The sequence below is a fragment of the Emys orbicularis genome, chromosome 2 (genome assembly GCF_028017835.1).
Source record: "Emys orbicularis isolate rEmyOrb1 chromosome 2, rEmyOrb1.hap1, whole genome shotgun sequence".
Classification (NCBI taxonomy): Eukaryota; Metazoa; Chordata; order Testudines; family Emydidae; genus Emys; species Emys orbicularis.
This window is the reverse complement of record NC_088684.1, coordinates 107,077,733-107,095,479: the sequence shown is the minus strand read 5'-3', so window position 1 is coordinate 107,095,479 and position 17,747 is coordinate 107,077,733. Positions and strand designations below refer to the sequence as shown.

Sequence of the window (17,747 nt, the reverse complement as noted above, 5' to 3'; positions counted from 1 at the left end):
TAATGTTGAGATATTTCCTTGTTTGTTACTATATCATAATAAGATCTATCAGAGATTGTGATCTTTATTGCGCTTCTTAATATTTGTGCCTTCTACACTGCTCTGCAACTCAGCACAACGATAGGTACACCTACACTGCCTGCAGCACAGGTATAAATAGCAGTGTAGATGGTGAGGCACTCCTTAGGCCAATAAAGTAAAGATATACCTGAAGGCTGTGGGTAGGTACATGGCTCTCTACTTGCCAAAGCATTGCCTCCCCAGTCCCCAACTACACTGCTATTTTTAGCAGTATACTGTCCCACTGCCTCCCCACAGCTAACGCCTTTCCCCGCTTCAGGAAAAGACTATCAGTGGGGAAAGGCTCAGCAGCAGCAGGCTCATTCTTTCCCCACTGCCTTTTCCTGGCAGAGCCTTTACTCGCTGCAGTGAAAGTCTCTGGCAGTGGGGGAGCTGCTGAAGCCTTTCTCCACTGCCAGAGCCTTTCACTGACACATGTAGCTATACACAGCATCGTGGATGCAGCTTGCTTTTCATTGTGGCTACATATACCCCATATATTACCCTGTTGGATAGTGTAGACATAGCCAATTAGTAAATAATTGAATTAATGAACATAGCTATGAGACTCAAAATATTCTAAAGTAGTCATTACCACAGTTCAGGTTCTCTGAGCTAAGAGGGACAACTTCCCTACCTATCCTTCAGACCTGTAGTATTCTGGAAGTGTCTGCATTGGTGTAAATGTCTGTGGGCAAGTGAGCTAGCTATAGCTACGCAGCTATATTGCGCTCTTCATTGAAGAAGATCAGAGTTTTACTGCTGAAGTGTCACAACATGGCCATGCTTCAAAACATTGCTGTTACCTCACAACACAGGCCTATTTATGTTGTTAAGACATACAGCCCAACTATTGTATTCATCTATTTATAAAATGTTACAAATGTGAAACTTGGATACAGATCCAAACCTTCATTCCAAATTTCCCCAAAGCTCAAGAGTTTGTGGGAGAGAAGTTTGAGTTTGGCTCATCTCTAACGTAGAGATGCAGGTTCAGTGGTTTACTATGAAAGTTATTATAATTTTTCCCCATATGTTTTGTGTAATAAGAAGTTCACAACTTAGTGACTTACAATTCGAGAAACAGCAGGTAAGTGCAGTCAATAATTGTGCCTTCGGTTATTACTTCTTGGCCATAATATTCCTTATAGATAGCTAGCAGGTCTTTGACTGGTACATACCTAAAAACAATACTGAAGTGTTAGAACTAATATTTCCCATTTAATCCAATAAAACACAATACATTTTATATAACTCCCTCCATGGGATTCTTGTCTAGTAGATATGCCTAGTCTTGGATTGTGTCCTCTCCTCTGGCCTGTCCCCAGCCTACCCCTCGCTCTTCTGGGATCAGTCTATTCAGAGCTAGCATAATCGTTCCTACCCCACCTTCAGCACAGACCTATGACAGGGCTTAAACAGGGACAAGGATCTTCTGCACTGGGATGAACTTCACCCTAGTCACACAAAATACGACATAACCAATGTTTCAATGTAATTGTTAAATAAATATATTGTACCTGAAAGTTGTAAGTTACAAGAAAATGTCTAAAACTGGTTTTTAAATGTACCTGATGATGATGTATTACTCTTGATTTACAATGTTTAATTGAAGCAAGTGTCCATTTGATATGAATTTCAATTCTTCTCTTAGTGATGTTCAATTTATGGGACATAAAATAACCAATAGGACCACTTTATGATTCATTATGCAATGAAAAATATTTAAATACTGACAACCACAAATTTTTATTTCTACAAAAACTAGTAAGATTTTGCATAAAAACACCAAAAAATAGCTAAACTAAACAGAGGTATCCCATATAAAGATATTGCCATTGAGTTATATAAAGAAAGGCTAGGACTTTCCAGCAAACTATTTTTGTAGTTGTTGGTTTCCTGTGTGACCAGTGTGAATATCTTCATGTGTGTGTGTCAGTTTTCTCATGTGTAAAATGGGGATACTACTACTTCCTTTCTCCCTCCCCTTTGTCTGCTCTTCAGGGCAGGGACTATCTCTTACTCTGCGTGTGTACTGTGCCTAGCACAATGACTTTCTGATCTCAGTTGGGGCCACTTGGTGCTACAATAATACAAATAAATATTATTGTATTAGAACATCCTGAAATTATCATCTACAGTATGTGTTATGTGTGCAGCAAAAATTAATGAGAGTATTTCTTCAAAACATTGACAGCTTAAGCACAATGCTCTTACCAGTCTGCTTTCAGGTAACTAAAATCAAGCTCAAACTGGCTCAATACGTCACCTCCTACATTTAGAGAGAGGGGTTAAAAATCAGCTTTACTATATTAGCACAAAACATCAATTTCTTTTTTAAAAAGGTATCTATCACTGGGCCTTGGCAGTACTCCATATGGCTCCTGTGTGTGTTAATACTGTAGAGTTCCATTTCAGGTATGTAAATATTTCTGACTTGGAATATGTTGATGTTACACTTGAAAGAGAGAGAGCGGATAAGCATTCTGCATTTCCAGAACATGATAAAAGCATTATCATATTTAAAGTCAGAGCAGTGACTCAGTTTAACTTTGAAGTCCTCCTGCTTACATTTTGGCTTTAAGTAGGAATGGCCAGGTTCTGCAGCGTATCTTCTTAGAGATGCACAGCAGCTGCAGCACCAGGGTCGGAGGGCAAAAGTGATTTTATGCAGAATCTGGCCATCCAGACTCTGTTGCCAAGGAGAGCCAAAATTACATAGGGAGGGGTGGGGAGGGAGAAGTGGCACTACTTTAATTTACAACACCTGCATTGCAGCCCAGACTCTACATAGTGCTGAACAGTTTAGCAATCACCCTTCCCATTCCCAGCCACCATCCATATGGGTCCTACACCAGGGCTTGCGGGGTGGTGGAAGGGAGACAGGACAGGGTCTTTGTGGCTCATTTCTGACTCCTGTACACCATCAGATCAGCATACGCGGGGGCAGAATCATCCCCATAATTTGACTATGCACTACACTGGTATTCACAGAGGGACTGGGATCTCATTGGTTCATATCAGTAAAAATAAAAATTACCAAAATCACCAGTACGATGAGCATCTGAGTATGAGCCATGAAAATCAATCTGGGGGGAAATAAAAAAGAAGAATATTTCATGTATAAAACCAATTACAATAAGCCAATTTTGATCATCCTTCGGTACAAACAGAAAAGGATAAGTAAAGTGACACTAAAGTTGATAGGCCCAAAATTTGGCCAACTTTGTTCTGCAAATGTTTGTCACATCAGTGTGTGAAGTTAAGCATGTGCGTGTAAGTCTTTCCAAGGTCAGAGACCTAGATTTTTCCCCTGGGTTAAAAGCCTATATGTAAATACAAGTTATCAATACCAATATCTACAGGTATGATTAACCAACAAAATGATGTACACTTACTTCTCCCATGGTCCTTAGAAATCCTTGATCAATGCCCAAGCTATGCCAGCTCACATCTGCCACCATATGTGAAGTAATTCCAAACAGGAAAGCCACCAGTTTCTCTGTAGCCTAAACAACAATAATATGCATGTAGTAATGCCCAATCACTTTACTACAGCCCCACTATCTTTAAAAAAAGTTAGTAGCATTTCATCTGCTCAGTGCATTAAATAAGGATACAATTCAGCAACCCTTTCTCACTAAGGGCTCTATATTGCAAGGTGCTGAGAACTTTGGCCCAGATCCTCAAAGGTATTTAGGTGCCTAACTCCCATTGATTTCATTGGAAGTTAGGAGCCTAAATACCTTCAAGGATCTGGGGTCTTTGTTCCTGATCCTGCAAAGCATTTAGTTACATGCCTAACATTAAGTACTGCATTAGGTCCAAGACTACGGAGTTACATGCTTGACTTTATTGACGTCAGTCGGCCTACTCATCTCCTTTGAGTTAAGCATATCAGTGCTATGCTGGATCAGGGACAGAATATTCGGCACGACGGCATCCTTCAAGACTGAGCCCACTTAGCCATACTTATGCTAGTAGCCTCATAGACAAGACAATGGAGTACCTGTGCGAGCACTACTCAACATAAAGGTAGAAGAATAAAGCACTGAATAATTTCAGAGGGATTCCTTTGTCACTTAGGAATAGATATATCCACTTCTAATACAATATGATATGAAGTCCCACCTTATGTCTAATTAGAAGTTTATTTCAAGCTTTCATAGGCAAAAAGTAGAGAAGTTATCTGTGAACACATTCCTCAGCAGTGTTGGTTGAGTTTCTTCAAGAATCAGTGGTCTTCCCTAAACCATGATCACTTTTAGAGATTTTTTAAAATATGGAACTGATACATTTTCCCCCTCAACAACTTTACAGCTCATGAAAGTTAAACAGTCCACATGAACAATACTGTTCAGAGCCAGGGGAAATGCTGGCAGCCTCTGCGCAAGCTCTTCCCAAACCTCCCAGGTTTAGGAATGCCCTTCAGAGCTAACCTATAAAATGCCTTGAATTGCTATTGCATTTACTGGATTCTCATGAGCAAAGACACGCAAAATTCTACAAAACTGGCAAACTCTCCAGGGGGCAGGGACTAGGATATGACCCCCAAGGATATGATCCAGCCACGGCTGGAAAAAAACAACAACCCTGACTGTGATGCATGGCCAGAAAGGGTTAAACATCCTGCAAAATAAATGACTCAGATTCAACCCTTAAAGACATGTGGGGAGATAACGTTTGTGTTTTTGTGTATTTACATATGTATGGGCAGTTGTCAACAATGTAATCAACAGCCCCTGTCTATGCTGTATTCTGATCATTCAAAGATCAAAAGAACATCCTAGCATTTAAATGAATTGCAAGCATGGGATATCTCTGTATTCATCTCTCTTTGAAATGTATAGCAACTCACCAGTGAATGGTGGAGGAACAGACGATTGTCTTATGTTAATTCGTATAGCTAAGTACCGATGATGGACCCACTTCAAAGATGCCCTGATTACCTATTGTTCCCCCAAAGGACTCCGACTTGTCAAAGAAGACCTGAAATTGTATAAAAGTTCCTTGGGTCCTGATCCTTTTTATCTCAGATCTGCTTAAGCTTCATCCGGGGAAGTTTGAGTCGCAGGATGAGATCCCAGTTAAGCTGGTACACCCTGGATATGATATTGGACATTGGACTATAACCTATGAACTAAATTTTAAAGGAACTCTTTGCAACTACAAAACTCACCTTCTCTGCTATGTATCTGAACCTCAAGAATTGAACTCATGTCTGTATGTATATTGATCTTTTATCCATACTCTCTCCCTTTTCTTTTTAAATAAATTTTAGTTTAGTTAATAAGAATTGACTGTAGTGTGTATTTGGGTAAGATCTGGAATATTCATTAACCTGGGAGGTAATGTTTCTGATCCTTTGGGATTGGTAGAACCTTTTCTTTTATATGATGAAATAAGATTTTCAGAAATCTTCATCATATTTGACATGGGTACCTGGATGGAGGCCTGAGGCTGGGTTACTTTAAGGGAACTGTGTTGTTGGTATCTGGGCAACCAGTGAGGTAATAAAGAAGCTGTTTTATGCTGGCTTGGTAAATCTAAGTATTAAAAATATCCACCAGCTTTGGGGATTATCTGCCCCATTCTTTGCAGTTCATCCTAACTGAGTGACCTCCGCTGGCCCCCATTGGGACCCCAGTCACACTGACATCTGAGAGTTTTATCCCGAGATCATGAGTGAGACTTAATTTTACTTTGAAATCGCTATCAGCCCCGGGCGACCAGGCTCCAACTGACAGCCTGGGAAGTGCGAGAGGGGACCCCATTGCAGCCTCGCCAGGCCTGGGGAGGGCAAAGAATCCTAAAAGGAGCAGGGGTGAGGCTGGGAGAGCTGAACTATTGCCTGGAGGCAGCTGGAGGGGTGAGGTGAGGAAGGTGGGGGCTGATGGGGCTGTATTGATGGTGGGTTCTGAGCAGATGGGAGTGAGTGCTGGAAGGGTGAACTGAGGGCGGTGGGGGTCGATGGGGATGGGGCGCTGAACTGAAGGGGTGGTGATGACAGAACTGTTGGGGGGATGGGGAACAGGATTAATTGCTGGGCAGGAGACGAGCAGATGTGGGGGTGAGAGTATTTGTAGCGGGGCCAAAATCACCTTATCTAGTACATGTCGGAGAGTGGGCAACATGCACATACCCTGGGGATCGGCAGGGGAGTTCAAATATCAAGAGACCGACCTAAAAAACATAATTTATTTTTTAATCTTGTGATTTTGGGGGGTCCAACTCATGATTTTTAATCTTTTGAAGTTGGCAATACTGTTTAGGTGAAAAAGATGGTTGGTGGAGGCTTTAAGAAGTCCATGTAAATTCAAGGGGTTTTCCTACCTCCTCCCAAGGCTGAGGATACTTCTTCCTGATGTAATGGATACTAGTGTTGAGAAATGGTGCCCAGTGAGTGTCTTCAGAAACATAATGGAATATTCCTGCAACATCAAAAAACAAAATTATACCTTGATTTGAACTGCTCCACACGTTAGATTTCTGCTCAATTGCACATTCAAAGAAGGTTACTTTTGAAACATTTTATTGTACCAAGAGTCACTGAAAAGCACTTGTGCATATTTTATATTGTCAAAACAGATACTACATTTACCTGCCGTATTTTTGATGGAAACATGTGAAACCCTTATTCCAACCCCCCTCTGCCCTCATGGTTTATGAGTAAGTGAGATACAGAAAAGTATATCGCACCTTAAGGGGAGAAGTCTAGCAGAGTGAAGAGAGAGGCTGGTGGCCAAATGAATGCACTGGATTTTATGGTAAGACAAGCTAGTGGGGAATCCAGGAAAATCAAAATCCCATGCTTCAGGGCATGAGCTGACTGCCACAGGGGTCTGGAAGGACACAGCCATCATCTCTGTGTACAAGATTGCAAAACTGATTAGGTATATTATCGGTTTGTGTGGGGAGATTAGGTCTTCGTCTGAAGTATCAATAGGGTGACCAGATAGCAAGTGTGAAAAATAGGGACAGAGAGTGGGGGGTAATAGGAGCCTATATAAGAAAAGGCCCCAAATATCGGGATTGTCCCTATAAAATCAGGACATCTAGTCACCCTAAGTATCAATCTCTGGCCTCGCTTGGACTTGGACAATTCAGATCTGGTCTCAGAGGTAAAAGTAAGCCGGTATGCCCTGGTACAGCGTACCGGCAAGAGCCGGTGCACCGTACCGGGGTGGCCCGGCTTCCCCAGGCGGCAATTTAAAGGGCCTGGGGCTCCCAGCAGTGGCTGGAGCCCCAGGCCCTTTAAATTGCCGCCAGAGCCCCGCTGCTGGAGCCCTGGGGTAGCGGCAACGGGGCTCCGGGGGTTATTTAAAGGGCCGGGGCTCCCGCTGCCTCTACTGCCCTGGGCCCTTTAAATAGCCGCCGGAGCCCCGCCGCCGCTACCCCAGGGCTCCAGGGGCTATTTAAAGGGCCGGGGTGGTAGAAGCAGGGGAGTCCTGGGCCCTTTAAATAGCCCCCAGAGCCCTGGAGTAGCGGTGGGGCTCTGGGGGCTATTTAAAAGGCCCAGGGCAGTAGAGGCAGTGGGAGCCCCGGCCCTTTAAATAAACCCCGGAGCCCCGCTGCCGCTACCCCACGGCTCCAGCACTAGGGCTCCGGCAGCTCTTTAAAGGGCCTGGGGCGGAAGAGGCAGGGGAGCCCCGGGCCCTTTAAATAGCCCCCGGAGCCCTGCTGCCAGAGCCCTGGGGTAGCAGCAGCAGCTGAGGGCTCCAGCAGCGGTTTAAAGGGCCTGGGGCAGTAGCGGCAGCCGAGTCCTGGGCTCTTTAAACTGCTGCCGGAGGCCCTGGCTGCAGCTGCTACCCCGGTGGGGTAGCAGCAGGGGAAGGGCACTTACTGATACAGAGCGGGCCGGGGCTGGCTCTGACCCCCCTATCCCCGCCCCTTCCACCCGAGGTCCCGCCCCTTCCGGGGCCCAGAGCCGGCCCCAACCCAGCCCCGTACTGGTAAGTCCCTATTTCTACTTTCACCCCTGTCTGGTCTCATCTGATACTGAGCCAGGAGAGCAAATTCAGTGTGCCTATGTAATGCTTTGGGAATTCATTTTACAGTGCCTAGTAGTGTAACTTTGAATTCTATCCAAGTGCAGCTCTTTTATTGCAGGAGGAAGAGAGCAAATAGATTTTCTAGAATCCGGAAAGATGATGGATGAAAAGAACATGATTTTATGTATAAATGCTAACAAAATCAACAGGGTCTCCTGGATGATTTCACTGCCTACTATTTTCCTTTCACTTTTAAGGGGAGATGAATTAGAAACATGGGAAGACTTAGCTATTGGTACCAATAATGCCAATTGTAGTAGTAATTTTTTTATATGGACTTTCGTTCTCCAAAAAAAAAGGCTTAGGATTCAAATTTATTTCAGATAGGCCCCCAAACAGTCATGAGATAAGCTATGTCTACACTGCAGCTGTGCCACTGTAGGGCTTCTGGTGAAGACACTGGAAGTCAACGGGACAGAGCTCTTCTGTCAGCTTAATTCCACCTCTGTGAGAGGTGGCAGCTATGTTGGCGGAAGAAGCTCTCCAGCTGGCATAGCACTGTCCATTCTGGTGCTTAGGTTGGTGTAACTTACATCTCTCAGGGGTGTGGATTATTCACCCTCCCCTGAGCAACGAAAGTTATACTGAAGTAATGTGTAGACCTAACTTAGGAGAAGACTAGTATGTGTCTGTGACAGGGTGCTGAGTGAGAAGCACTTAATCAGCCCCTGCCACTCCAGCCCCAATCTAGGGGAATGGATTGGGGCTGGCTGGATAGCCCTGTGTTATACCAATAAAAACTAGCAGGATCTTATTAAAGGGGACAAGATAAAGATGCCACATTTATTATGATAACAATTTGATTTATGACCAATAACTAATATCTTAATCCTTATACACACACATTATACCTAATACCTATATACACACACACACACACACACACACACATTTACACACACACACATCCATCAGATGTTCTGCAGCTGCTGCATAGTTACCAGTCCTGCTTGAGTCTGTGGCTTGAGTTTGCAGCTTGGGTTCGTAGCTTGTGGCAGCTAACTGGCCAGGAAAGCCGGGCACAAGGACGAGCTGGGTCTCTGTTGGGCATGCACCGATGCCCTTCCATGTTGGCAGCAGAATGTTACCCTCCTCCAAAGTTTTCCATCTCACCCATTCTTTTTGTAGGCTTTAGTTTGAATCCAGAGTCTATAGGTCTTGCTGTGTCACGCTGCCTCCAGGTTTGGTGATTGATCACCTGTCAATTGCAGACATGACTTTCAGCCTGGGACCTGGCTTTGATCTTCCTTCTATTGTACCTTTTCTTTTTAGGGTGGATTCTTCTTACTTTGTTAGGGCTCTTGTCTGCATCTTCAGCCATTGGTGTTTGAACTCTATTTAATTAGGACAGGCTGGGGCTGGAGGTTGATTCCATCATCCATACATACCTCATTCACACATCTAAACTAAACTAATAAGATTACAGCAGGGTTTGCAAAAATGAAGGTTGCAGCAAGCCCTTACAAAATGGAGTAAGCGTTTTAAAATGGGGTTTGAATTACAATATGGCAAACAGTGAACAGAAGTTACAATATAGACAAGTATAATGGATGGCAAACAGTGAACAGAAGTTACACTGTAGGCAAGTGTAATAAATGGTGAACAGAAGTTACAATACTGAAACAGGTTTCAGAGTAGCAGCCGTGTTAGTCTGTATCCGTAAAAATAACAGGAGTACTTGTGGCACCTTAGAGACTAACAAATTTATTAGAGCATAAGCTTTCGTGGGCTACAACCCACTTCTTCGGATGCATATAGAGTGAAACATATATTGAGGAGATATATATACACACACATACAGAGAGCATGAACAGGTGGGAGTTGTCTTACCAACTCTGAGAGGCCAATTAAGTAAGAGAAAAAAACTTTTGAAGTGATAATCAAGATGGCTCAGTACAGACAGTTTGATAAGAAGCAAGTGTGAAAATACTTACAAGGGGAGATAGATTCAATGTTTGTAATGGCTCAGCCATTCCCAATCCCTATTTAGCCCTGAGTTGATTGTGTCTAGTTTGCATATCGACATACTGAAACAGTGCAAGTCTCAGGCCTGGTCCCCACTAACCCCCCACTTCGGACTAAGGTCTAGTAACGTAGCTGAATTCGAAGTACCTTAGTCCGAACTTACCGCGGGTCCAGACGCGGCAGGGAGGCTCCCCCTTCGATGCCGCGTACTCCTCTCGCCGAGCTGGAGTACCGGCGTCGACGGCGAGCACTTCCGGGATCGATCCAGGATCGATTTATCGCATCTAAACCAGACGCGATAAATCGATCCCAGAACATCGATTGCCTGCCGCCGGACCCTCCGGTAAGTGTAGACGTACCCTCAGTGATTTAAACAGGAATTGGATTGATAGTGAAACTTACAAAGGCAGCTGACTGAACAGCTATGGCTCTTAACAAGCATCTTAACTGTTAATTAGCCAGTTATTGGGGTAACCGGTTTTATGAATGAATATTGTTTCATTTATAAAACTTTACTTATGAAGTTACATTAATAAAGTGAACAATTAAAAACAATTTCATTCATCAGTTCTACACCTGCGTCTGCCTGGTAACGGGCAGCATCTGCCAGCCTCGTTAGCCAGGGCTATAAAGGCTGGGAGTAAACCAGAGGAGTGGGGGGAAGAGAAAGGGACACAGGCACAGAGGGAGCTGGGAGCCTTCTGGTCTGTTGCTGGCCAGGCCTGCACTTGGCAAAGTTGGGTGCGAAACTCGCACATAGTTGGAAAGTGGTGGCGGGAAAACAACTGTAAATAAAGAACACTGGTGTCGCATCAAGCTGAGGCATTCCTGACTGATTGGAGAGGGCAACGGGCCAAAACTAGACAGGCCCAGCATGCACCTAATACAGTGTCTCTCCCCCCACCTCTGCCACCATTTCCAGCTCACCCTCCCTTTCGTGTCCCATTACGCCAGGAGAACTTTAGAAGCCAGGCATGCCCAAAAACTTAATAGAATCTGTGAATCTTAAGAGCTGATTCTTTCAGAGGATTGTGTCTCAGGAACCCCTTGTTCAAATAACCCCAAATGTGGATTACTATCCCTACCCAGAGCTCCAGGAAGCCACAAAATTTCAAAGCAATCCGAGTAACCACACAGATTTTAGAGCATTTAGAAGTCTAGCTTTAAACCGAAATTGTTCTTAACCTTAACTACAGCTCCACTATAATAAACCCTCTTCTTACCATTCCTGCAGATAACAGGATAAAAGGCATCAGGATAAAGGCTCCCAGCCTGAAATGCATCCTGGTGGTTTAGTAACAACTGGGAGAGGAAAGGATGAGGGAACAAGAAATCAGAATACAATTAACGACGACAGAAAAAGGTTATAGTGAATACTTAAGGTGCAATGAGTCAAAGACAACATTTACACTTCAGCACGATATTGCCAAAGTAAAACTAATAGTCAAATACATTACTTCAGGTTACAAGATTAGGGGTGGGGCAGGAAAAAAAAAGAGTCTAAACTAACTGGTTTATATTGTAGTGATTTCAAAAACAAACACACAAAACAAAACAAAAAAATCTTCACATTATACAACAAAAAATAAAATAGTGGACAGACACTTAAGTAAAACCAGTATTCTGAGAAAAGACCAAATAATATAAATATGGCTGTTGATTAATCGCAGTTAACTCACACGATTAACTCAAAAAAATTAAATTGTGATTAAAAAATTAATTGTGATTAATCGCACTGTTAAACAATAGAATACCAATGGAAAATTTTAAACTATTTTTGGATGTTTTTCTACATTTTCAAATATATTGATTTCTATTACAACACAGAATATAAAGTGCTCACTTTATATTATTATTTTTGATTACAAATATTTGCACTGTAAAAATGATAAAATAAATAGTATTTTTCAATTCACCTCATACAAGTACTGTAGTGGAATCTCTTTATCGTGAAAGTGTAACTTACAAATATAGAATTTTTTTGTTACATAACTGCACTCAAAAACAAAAACAATGTAAAACATTAGAGCCTGCAAGTTCACTCAGTCCCACCTCTTGTTCCGCCAATCACTCAGACAAACAAGTTTGTTTACAATTTGCAGGTGATAATGCTGCCCGCTTCTTGTTTACAATGTCACCTGAAAGCAAGAACAGGTGTTTGCATGGCACTTTTGTAGCCAAGTCACAAGCTATTTATGTGCCAGATGCGCTAAAAATTCATATGTCCCTTCATGCTTCAACCACCATTCCAGGGGACATGCGTCCATGCTGATGATGGATTCTGCTCGATAACGATCCAAAGTAGTGTGGACCGACACATGTTCATTGTCATCATCTGAGTCAGATGCCACCAGCAGGCTGATTTTCTTTTTTGGTGGTTCTGGTTTTTTACAGTGCAAATATTTGTAATAAAAATAAATATAAAGCGAGCACTGTTCATTTTGTATTCTGTGTTGTAACTGAAATCAATATATTTGAAAAAGTAGAAAACGTCCAAAAATATTTAAATAAATGGTATTCTATTATTGTTTAACCGTGCGATTAATCGCGCGATTAATTTTTTTAATCACTTGACAGCCCTAAATATAAATAATAAAATTTATATTGCATTGAAGGATACCAAAAGCACTTTAAATGCACTACAGTAAAAGCTGTGATATCCGGCACTTTTATCAACTAGAAAGCTCTATTAACCGGCATTACTGATATCTACCAATACAAATCTTCAATCTAGTAAGCGGGACTAGTATACTGCCCAGGAGGTTATGCAATTGCACATTCTGCACTCTACTCATATGCAAAAGAGGCCGAAGACAAGTAAGCAAGCTGATATCAGGGATTTATTCAAAAAAGCAGCTTCCAGAGTGTGTCATAGGGTCATTACAGATTCAGCCCAACCTTCTACATCTACAATGATAACTGATGTTGATAATGATGAGCCTGAAGTGCCTTCTGAATCATCAAAGAAAGATTAAATTATGTTCAGCATAGTTTTAGTGCTAAGTGTATTTTTAGTGATGTGGGTGTACGTCATGTGCTGCCCAGTGATATGTAGTGTCATAAGATAACTTACTGCATAGAAAACTTTACTTGAATGCACCTAAGTGCTTCAAGAAACCAACCACTCTGCAGTGCAGTACTACTACTGGATTGGTGAGTATCTGTTTACTATTTTCTACTTTATTCATTTTATTGTATTCTAATTATTTGAAAATTGGTATTCCATTGGTAAGTGTAACTCTAAGGGTACGTCTACACTTACTTCCTGGTTCGGCGGCAGGCAATCGATCTTCTGGGATCGATCCCGGAAGTGCTCGCCGTCGACGCCGGTACTCCAGCTCGGCGAGAGGAGTACGCGGCATCGACGGGGGAGCCTGCCTGTCGCGTCTGGGCCCGCGGTAAGTTCGGACTAAGGTACTTCGAATTCAGCTACGTTATTAACGTAGCTGAATTTGCGTACCTTAGTCCGAAGTGGGGGGTTAGTGTGGACCAGGCCTTAGTTAACGGGGAGTGCCAGTTAATCAAAAATTCCAATTTCCCCAACATGCCAGATAACAAAGCTTTTACTGTATATACAAGTATGTATGCACACATTCAATGTGATTACTCAGACATACTTAAAGAGAAGCACATGCTTAAAGTGTTTTTTCTGGCTGCGGTAAGGCTGTAGAAGTGTGCTATAATTACATAAACCTTTTCTCTCATCTTAAGTGATATTACATGTGGCTGATGAAAACACAAACTTGACTCTTGTTTGTTACTTGTTTTTGTTGTTAAATCTCCATTCCAGGAGTCATTGATTAATTCCTCCAGACATCTACCTCAAGAGGAATGCTAATTAATTTAAGACAGTTGGCAAGAATACAAGCAGAAAAAATTCTGTACAACTACACAGTGTATACCTAATGGTAGTTATTATGTATTTATTTCCGGTTGCGTGCAACATAGGCAAAGCACTTTCCACACCGAAAAGGCGTGAATCTGATGAGCTCACTGTCTGAAGATTGACAGCTAGACAAAAAGTGGGCAGAGGAAATTGTCACAACATATATGCAATTAAACAATAATATGCTTCCTTACCTTTCTATAGTTAACATTCCCTTCATGTTTACTGAAAAATTCCAGAGCTCGGTGTGCTGAAAAACAACATATAATATTAAAAACTAACTTAAAAGTATCGTGGCTAGGCCCAGCTTTCATTAGAAGTACTGTCAAAATATAGGTGCTAGAATGAATTGAAGTGTACTTATAACACAACTGGCATTGGCATACAGCACATCACTCCTCTTGACATTTCCCATGTGGTAAATGACATGTTCTCTCCTCATAGCAAATAGATGGTACTCGGTTTTAATAAATGCAAAGATGATATTTCTTTGATGCTTTTGGACACAGACTGAGACCTTGTTCTCCTTGACTCTCCAGTTCCCAGAAACCACAAGCTGCATTGGCCAGCCTAGTACTGTAACACAACAAAGGGTCTTCTTACATCTGAGCCCAGACTATCACAATTAAGGAATGGAATGCTCATTCACACAGCTTTGATATGGTATGTTCCACAAAATTCTAGGTACCACTAGATAGGCTACTTGGAATTTGAGTTTGAAAGTAATTCTTGTAATTTTAATTAATTCTTATTATAGACATACCATTTAAGTTTCTTTGTTCCCCTAAGGTATTGAATCAGATATAACCTGTGACCCATTGTTAATGTTTAACTACTTGATTAATTTTTACCATACATGAAAAACAAAAATCTGCAGTCAGCAAAGTAAAGACAGTGTTTACTCATCGATCAGTTAGGCATGCACATTGCCAAGCAGTACTTACTAGGCAAGCATCACACTATAGAATAAAATAAATGGGCATCACTATTTTAAAGTGAAATATTGTTCAAACTTTGATTACATTTGACTTGTGTTAATGTGACAATCCCTGGAGACAATTTATTTACATATATTCTTTCTGTAAAAGGATTTGGTTCAAACTGCAAACCCACCAGCTATTCAATTCTTGCTATGAATACTGGTTTCATTTTGACTATTAATGTAGCTTGGACCATTTAAAACTATAGTATACAAAGCACACACAGATACTTTAGGGAACAATCTCTCATCAGCAAGGGAATAGACAAGATGACTTAATAGGCCTTTCCACCTTCTTAGTTCTATATTTTAAACAGAGAAGAGATATAATTTCCAGTGCCTGGAATTCTTGGATTGGCAATTTATTTCCTCTATTCCTCCATACACACTATTAATCAAATATATTGATTCTGCAAGTTGATCTACGCCGTCGCAGGCAGATCTTTACAATGGTAGAGCCTCAGGAACGGACGTCAATGGAGCTCCACTCAGATGTATATGTTTGTCCATGCACATGTTTTTGTATGGCCATAGCAAGTAGAGTGCAAGGAAGCATTGCTACCTACACCAAACTTAGTCAACATTTTGACTATATAATTAATTTTAAAGTCCTTTGAGAAATGTGAACATGAAAAGTGTTATATGAAATCAAATTCTATTCCATTTCTGCCAGGTTTGTTTTCTATAAAGTGTAACTCATGGATCTGTAAACTAGAAATGGCTTAGGAAATGAAATGTCTTTACCTGCATTAGCACTGGATATCTTTATTAACTATGGGTCCAGTCCTGCCACCACTTAAGTGAATGGCAGAACTCCAATTTGCTTCAGTGATAACAGGCTTGACTTCAGTGAGAGAAAGATTGGGTCCAATGAGTGATATTTACAGACAGATAACTAAAATATGGTTATAAATTGTGACCCAATAGCGAATTAAAAGGAGCATTACTCAGGTAATCATGATCAACGGGTTAAATAAATGTAGCCTTTTTTTAATTTGGAAAATATATCAATTTTGTCCTTGATTAGAATGAGTGGATTAATTTGGAATAAATCTGTCAAATTTTGTCTCTGAATTTTCTGCAAGCAGATTGGAATTATCTCAATTTTGCAGATTCTGCCATCCTTATTCACAGTAAGCACCTTTAGCCTAAATCCTGCAAAGACGTATGCACCTACTTAACTTTATGCTCTATGAGTTGTCCTATTAATTTCAACGGGACTACTCATGGTGTACAAAGTTACGCATCTGCGTATGTCTTTGCAGGATCCAGCCTACAGTACTACACACTGTAAGAGGGCACAACCTGGCCCTGAATAAATTCTGTGCATAATCTTAGTCTGTAACTTGTTCACAATTGCAAATATTCAATATTTGAAATTTGAGAAGTTTGATTGGCCAAAGGCCACATGCTATGTTTTTATTCCGTATTTGGTTAAGATGAATACTAAGAGTCAGGATTTCTGGTGCAAGTACTCACAAATTATGAATTAAAAATTTGTTGTGAGTGAATATTCCGCAACATTCACTTAAAATTCACTGTTTCCATTAATATTCTTGCCAGTAAACTCATTTGGTAGAATATTTACAGAAAGCAGATGCAATAAAATAAATTTATTTAAAAATCCAAACAAAAATATTTATGATTCCTCTTCCCTGCCCTCCACCCCAGTTTGCCCCATCTCTCCTTGATTCTGTGTTGCATAATGTTATTTGGCATTAGCTTAACTGGATATTTACCTACCTCAAATAAAAGTACAACAGAGACTTTGGCACTTTTATTTTTATATGACAAATTCAGCATCATACTTCACTACCTATTTTACAAAGAAGTTAATATACAGTGCTTTGAAAATGTACAATATTATTAAAAACAATTTGAACAGAGAAAGCTGATATAATTAAGACACCCATGTAGCAACAAAGAACATTTAGAAATATAAATAAGCCATAAATTATTTCCTAGAAAATCAGTTGTAATTTAAATATCCCATATTCTGTGATCAGAAAGATGATAGTATTGGTGAAGTTAAGCATTAGGCTAATTCTTCTCTTCTTTCTGCTAACCAGGCCATTTTTGTATAAGATCCATAGACACAAATACAAACATTCCAATTACATGATGCACACATTTTAGAAGATAAAAGAATTCACATTGATTTAAACACCTAACATAAAAATAAACAGGAAAACTAGTGCTACAGCACAAGCTCCAGACAGGATATATACTCAGACATTCCTATCTGCTATTTAGTCTAAGAAAGATGGAATTTGCATGATCACTGTCCTTCACTTTCCAGTGATCCTATTTTCTAGCCAATCCTGTATTCACTTTCCTTTGCAAGCAATTTAAAATATTATGCTAAAATGCATATTTTGTATGTATCTTACCTATTTCAATATGTGTTGAAATACCACATGGCATACATCTTTGGGACAGGCTGTAAACTATAATCAGCAGAACAGACCAAACCTTGCAACCATCCATATTGCTAATACACTGGCACATAAATCATGGGTTTGAAAATGCTTGGGGCAGTATTACTGTGACCTTTGAAATCTAGGTTACAGTATATTTCTCTCCTTTCAAGTATGTCGCTGACACAGAGGCTAAACTGTCAGGTTATTTGAAATGCCCCCGTTTTCCAGTTTGATGTTAATCATTATCAGCACTTATCTTTTACATCAGAGTGGATGTTTTTTATGACCAAAGGCAAAAGAAATCTGTACTACAGGATGTTTCCCTCCTGAAATCTGTGGCATTTCTAGACTATGGGAGGGTAACTTCTATTACTTGATCTTCTGCA

General features: G+C 40.9%; 1 protein-coding gene across 1 annotated transcript in view; it reads right to left on the bottom strand.

Moving 5' to 3' along the window:
• GPLD1 (glycosylphosphatidylinositol specific phospholipase D1) overlaps positions 1–17,449 on the bottom strand; it is a 36,266-nt gene extending 18,817 nt beyond the window's left edge. Inside the window, exons 1-8 of the mRNA XM_065399281.1 lie at positions 17,332–17,449; positions 14,157–14,212; positions 11,300–11,378; positions 6,394–6,491; positions 3,459–3,569; positions 3,101–3,149; positions 2,278–2,332; positions 1,134–1,241 (exon numbers count right to left, since the gene is read on the bottom strand). Of these exons, the coding sequence (XP_065255353.1) occupies positions 1,134–1,241; positions 2,278–2,332; positions 3,101–3,149; positions 3,459–3,569; positions 6,394–6,491; positions 11,300–11,378; positions 14,157–14,212; positions 17,332–17,449 (674 nt within the window). The remainder of the gene's footprint in view (positions 1–1,133; positions 1,242–2,277; positions 2,333–3,100; positions 3,150–3,458; positions 3,570–6,393; positions 6,492–11,299; positions 11,379–14,156; positions 14,213–17,331) is intronic.
• Between the last annotated feature and the right edge of the window lie 298 nt (positions 17,450–17,747).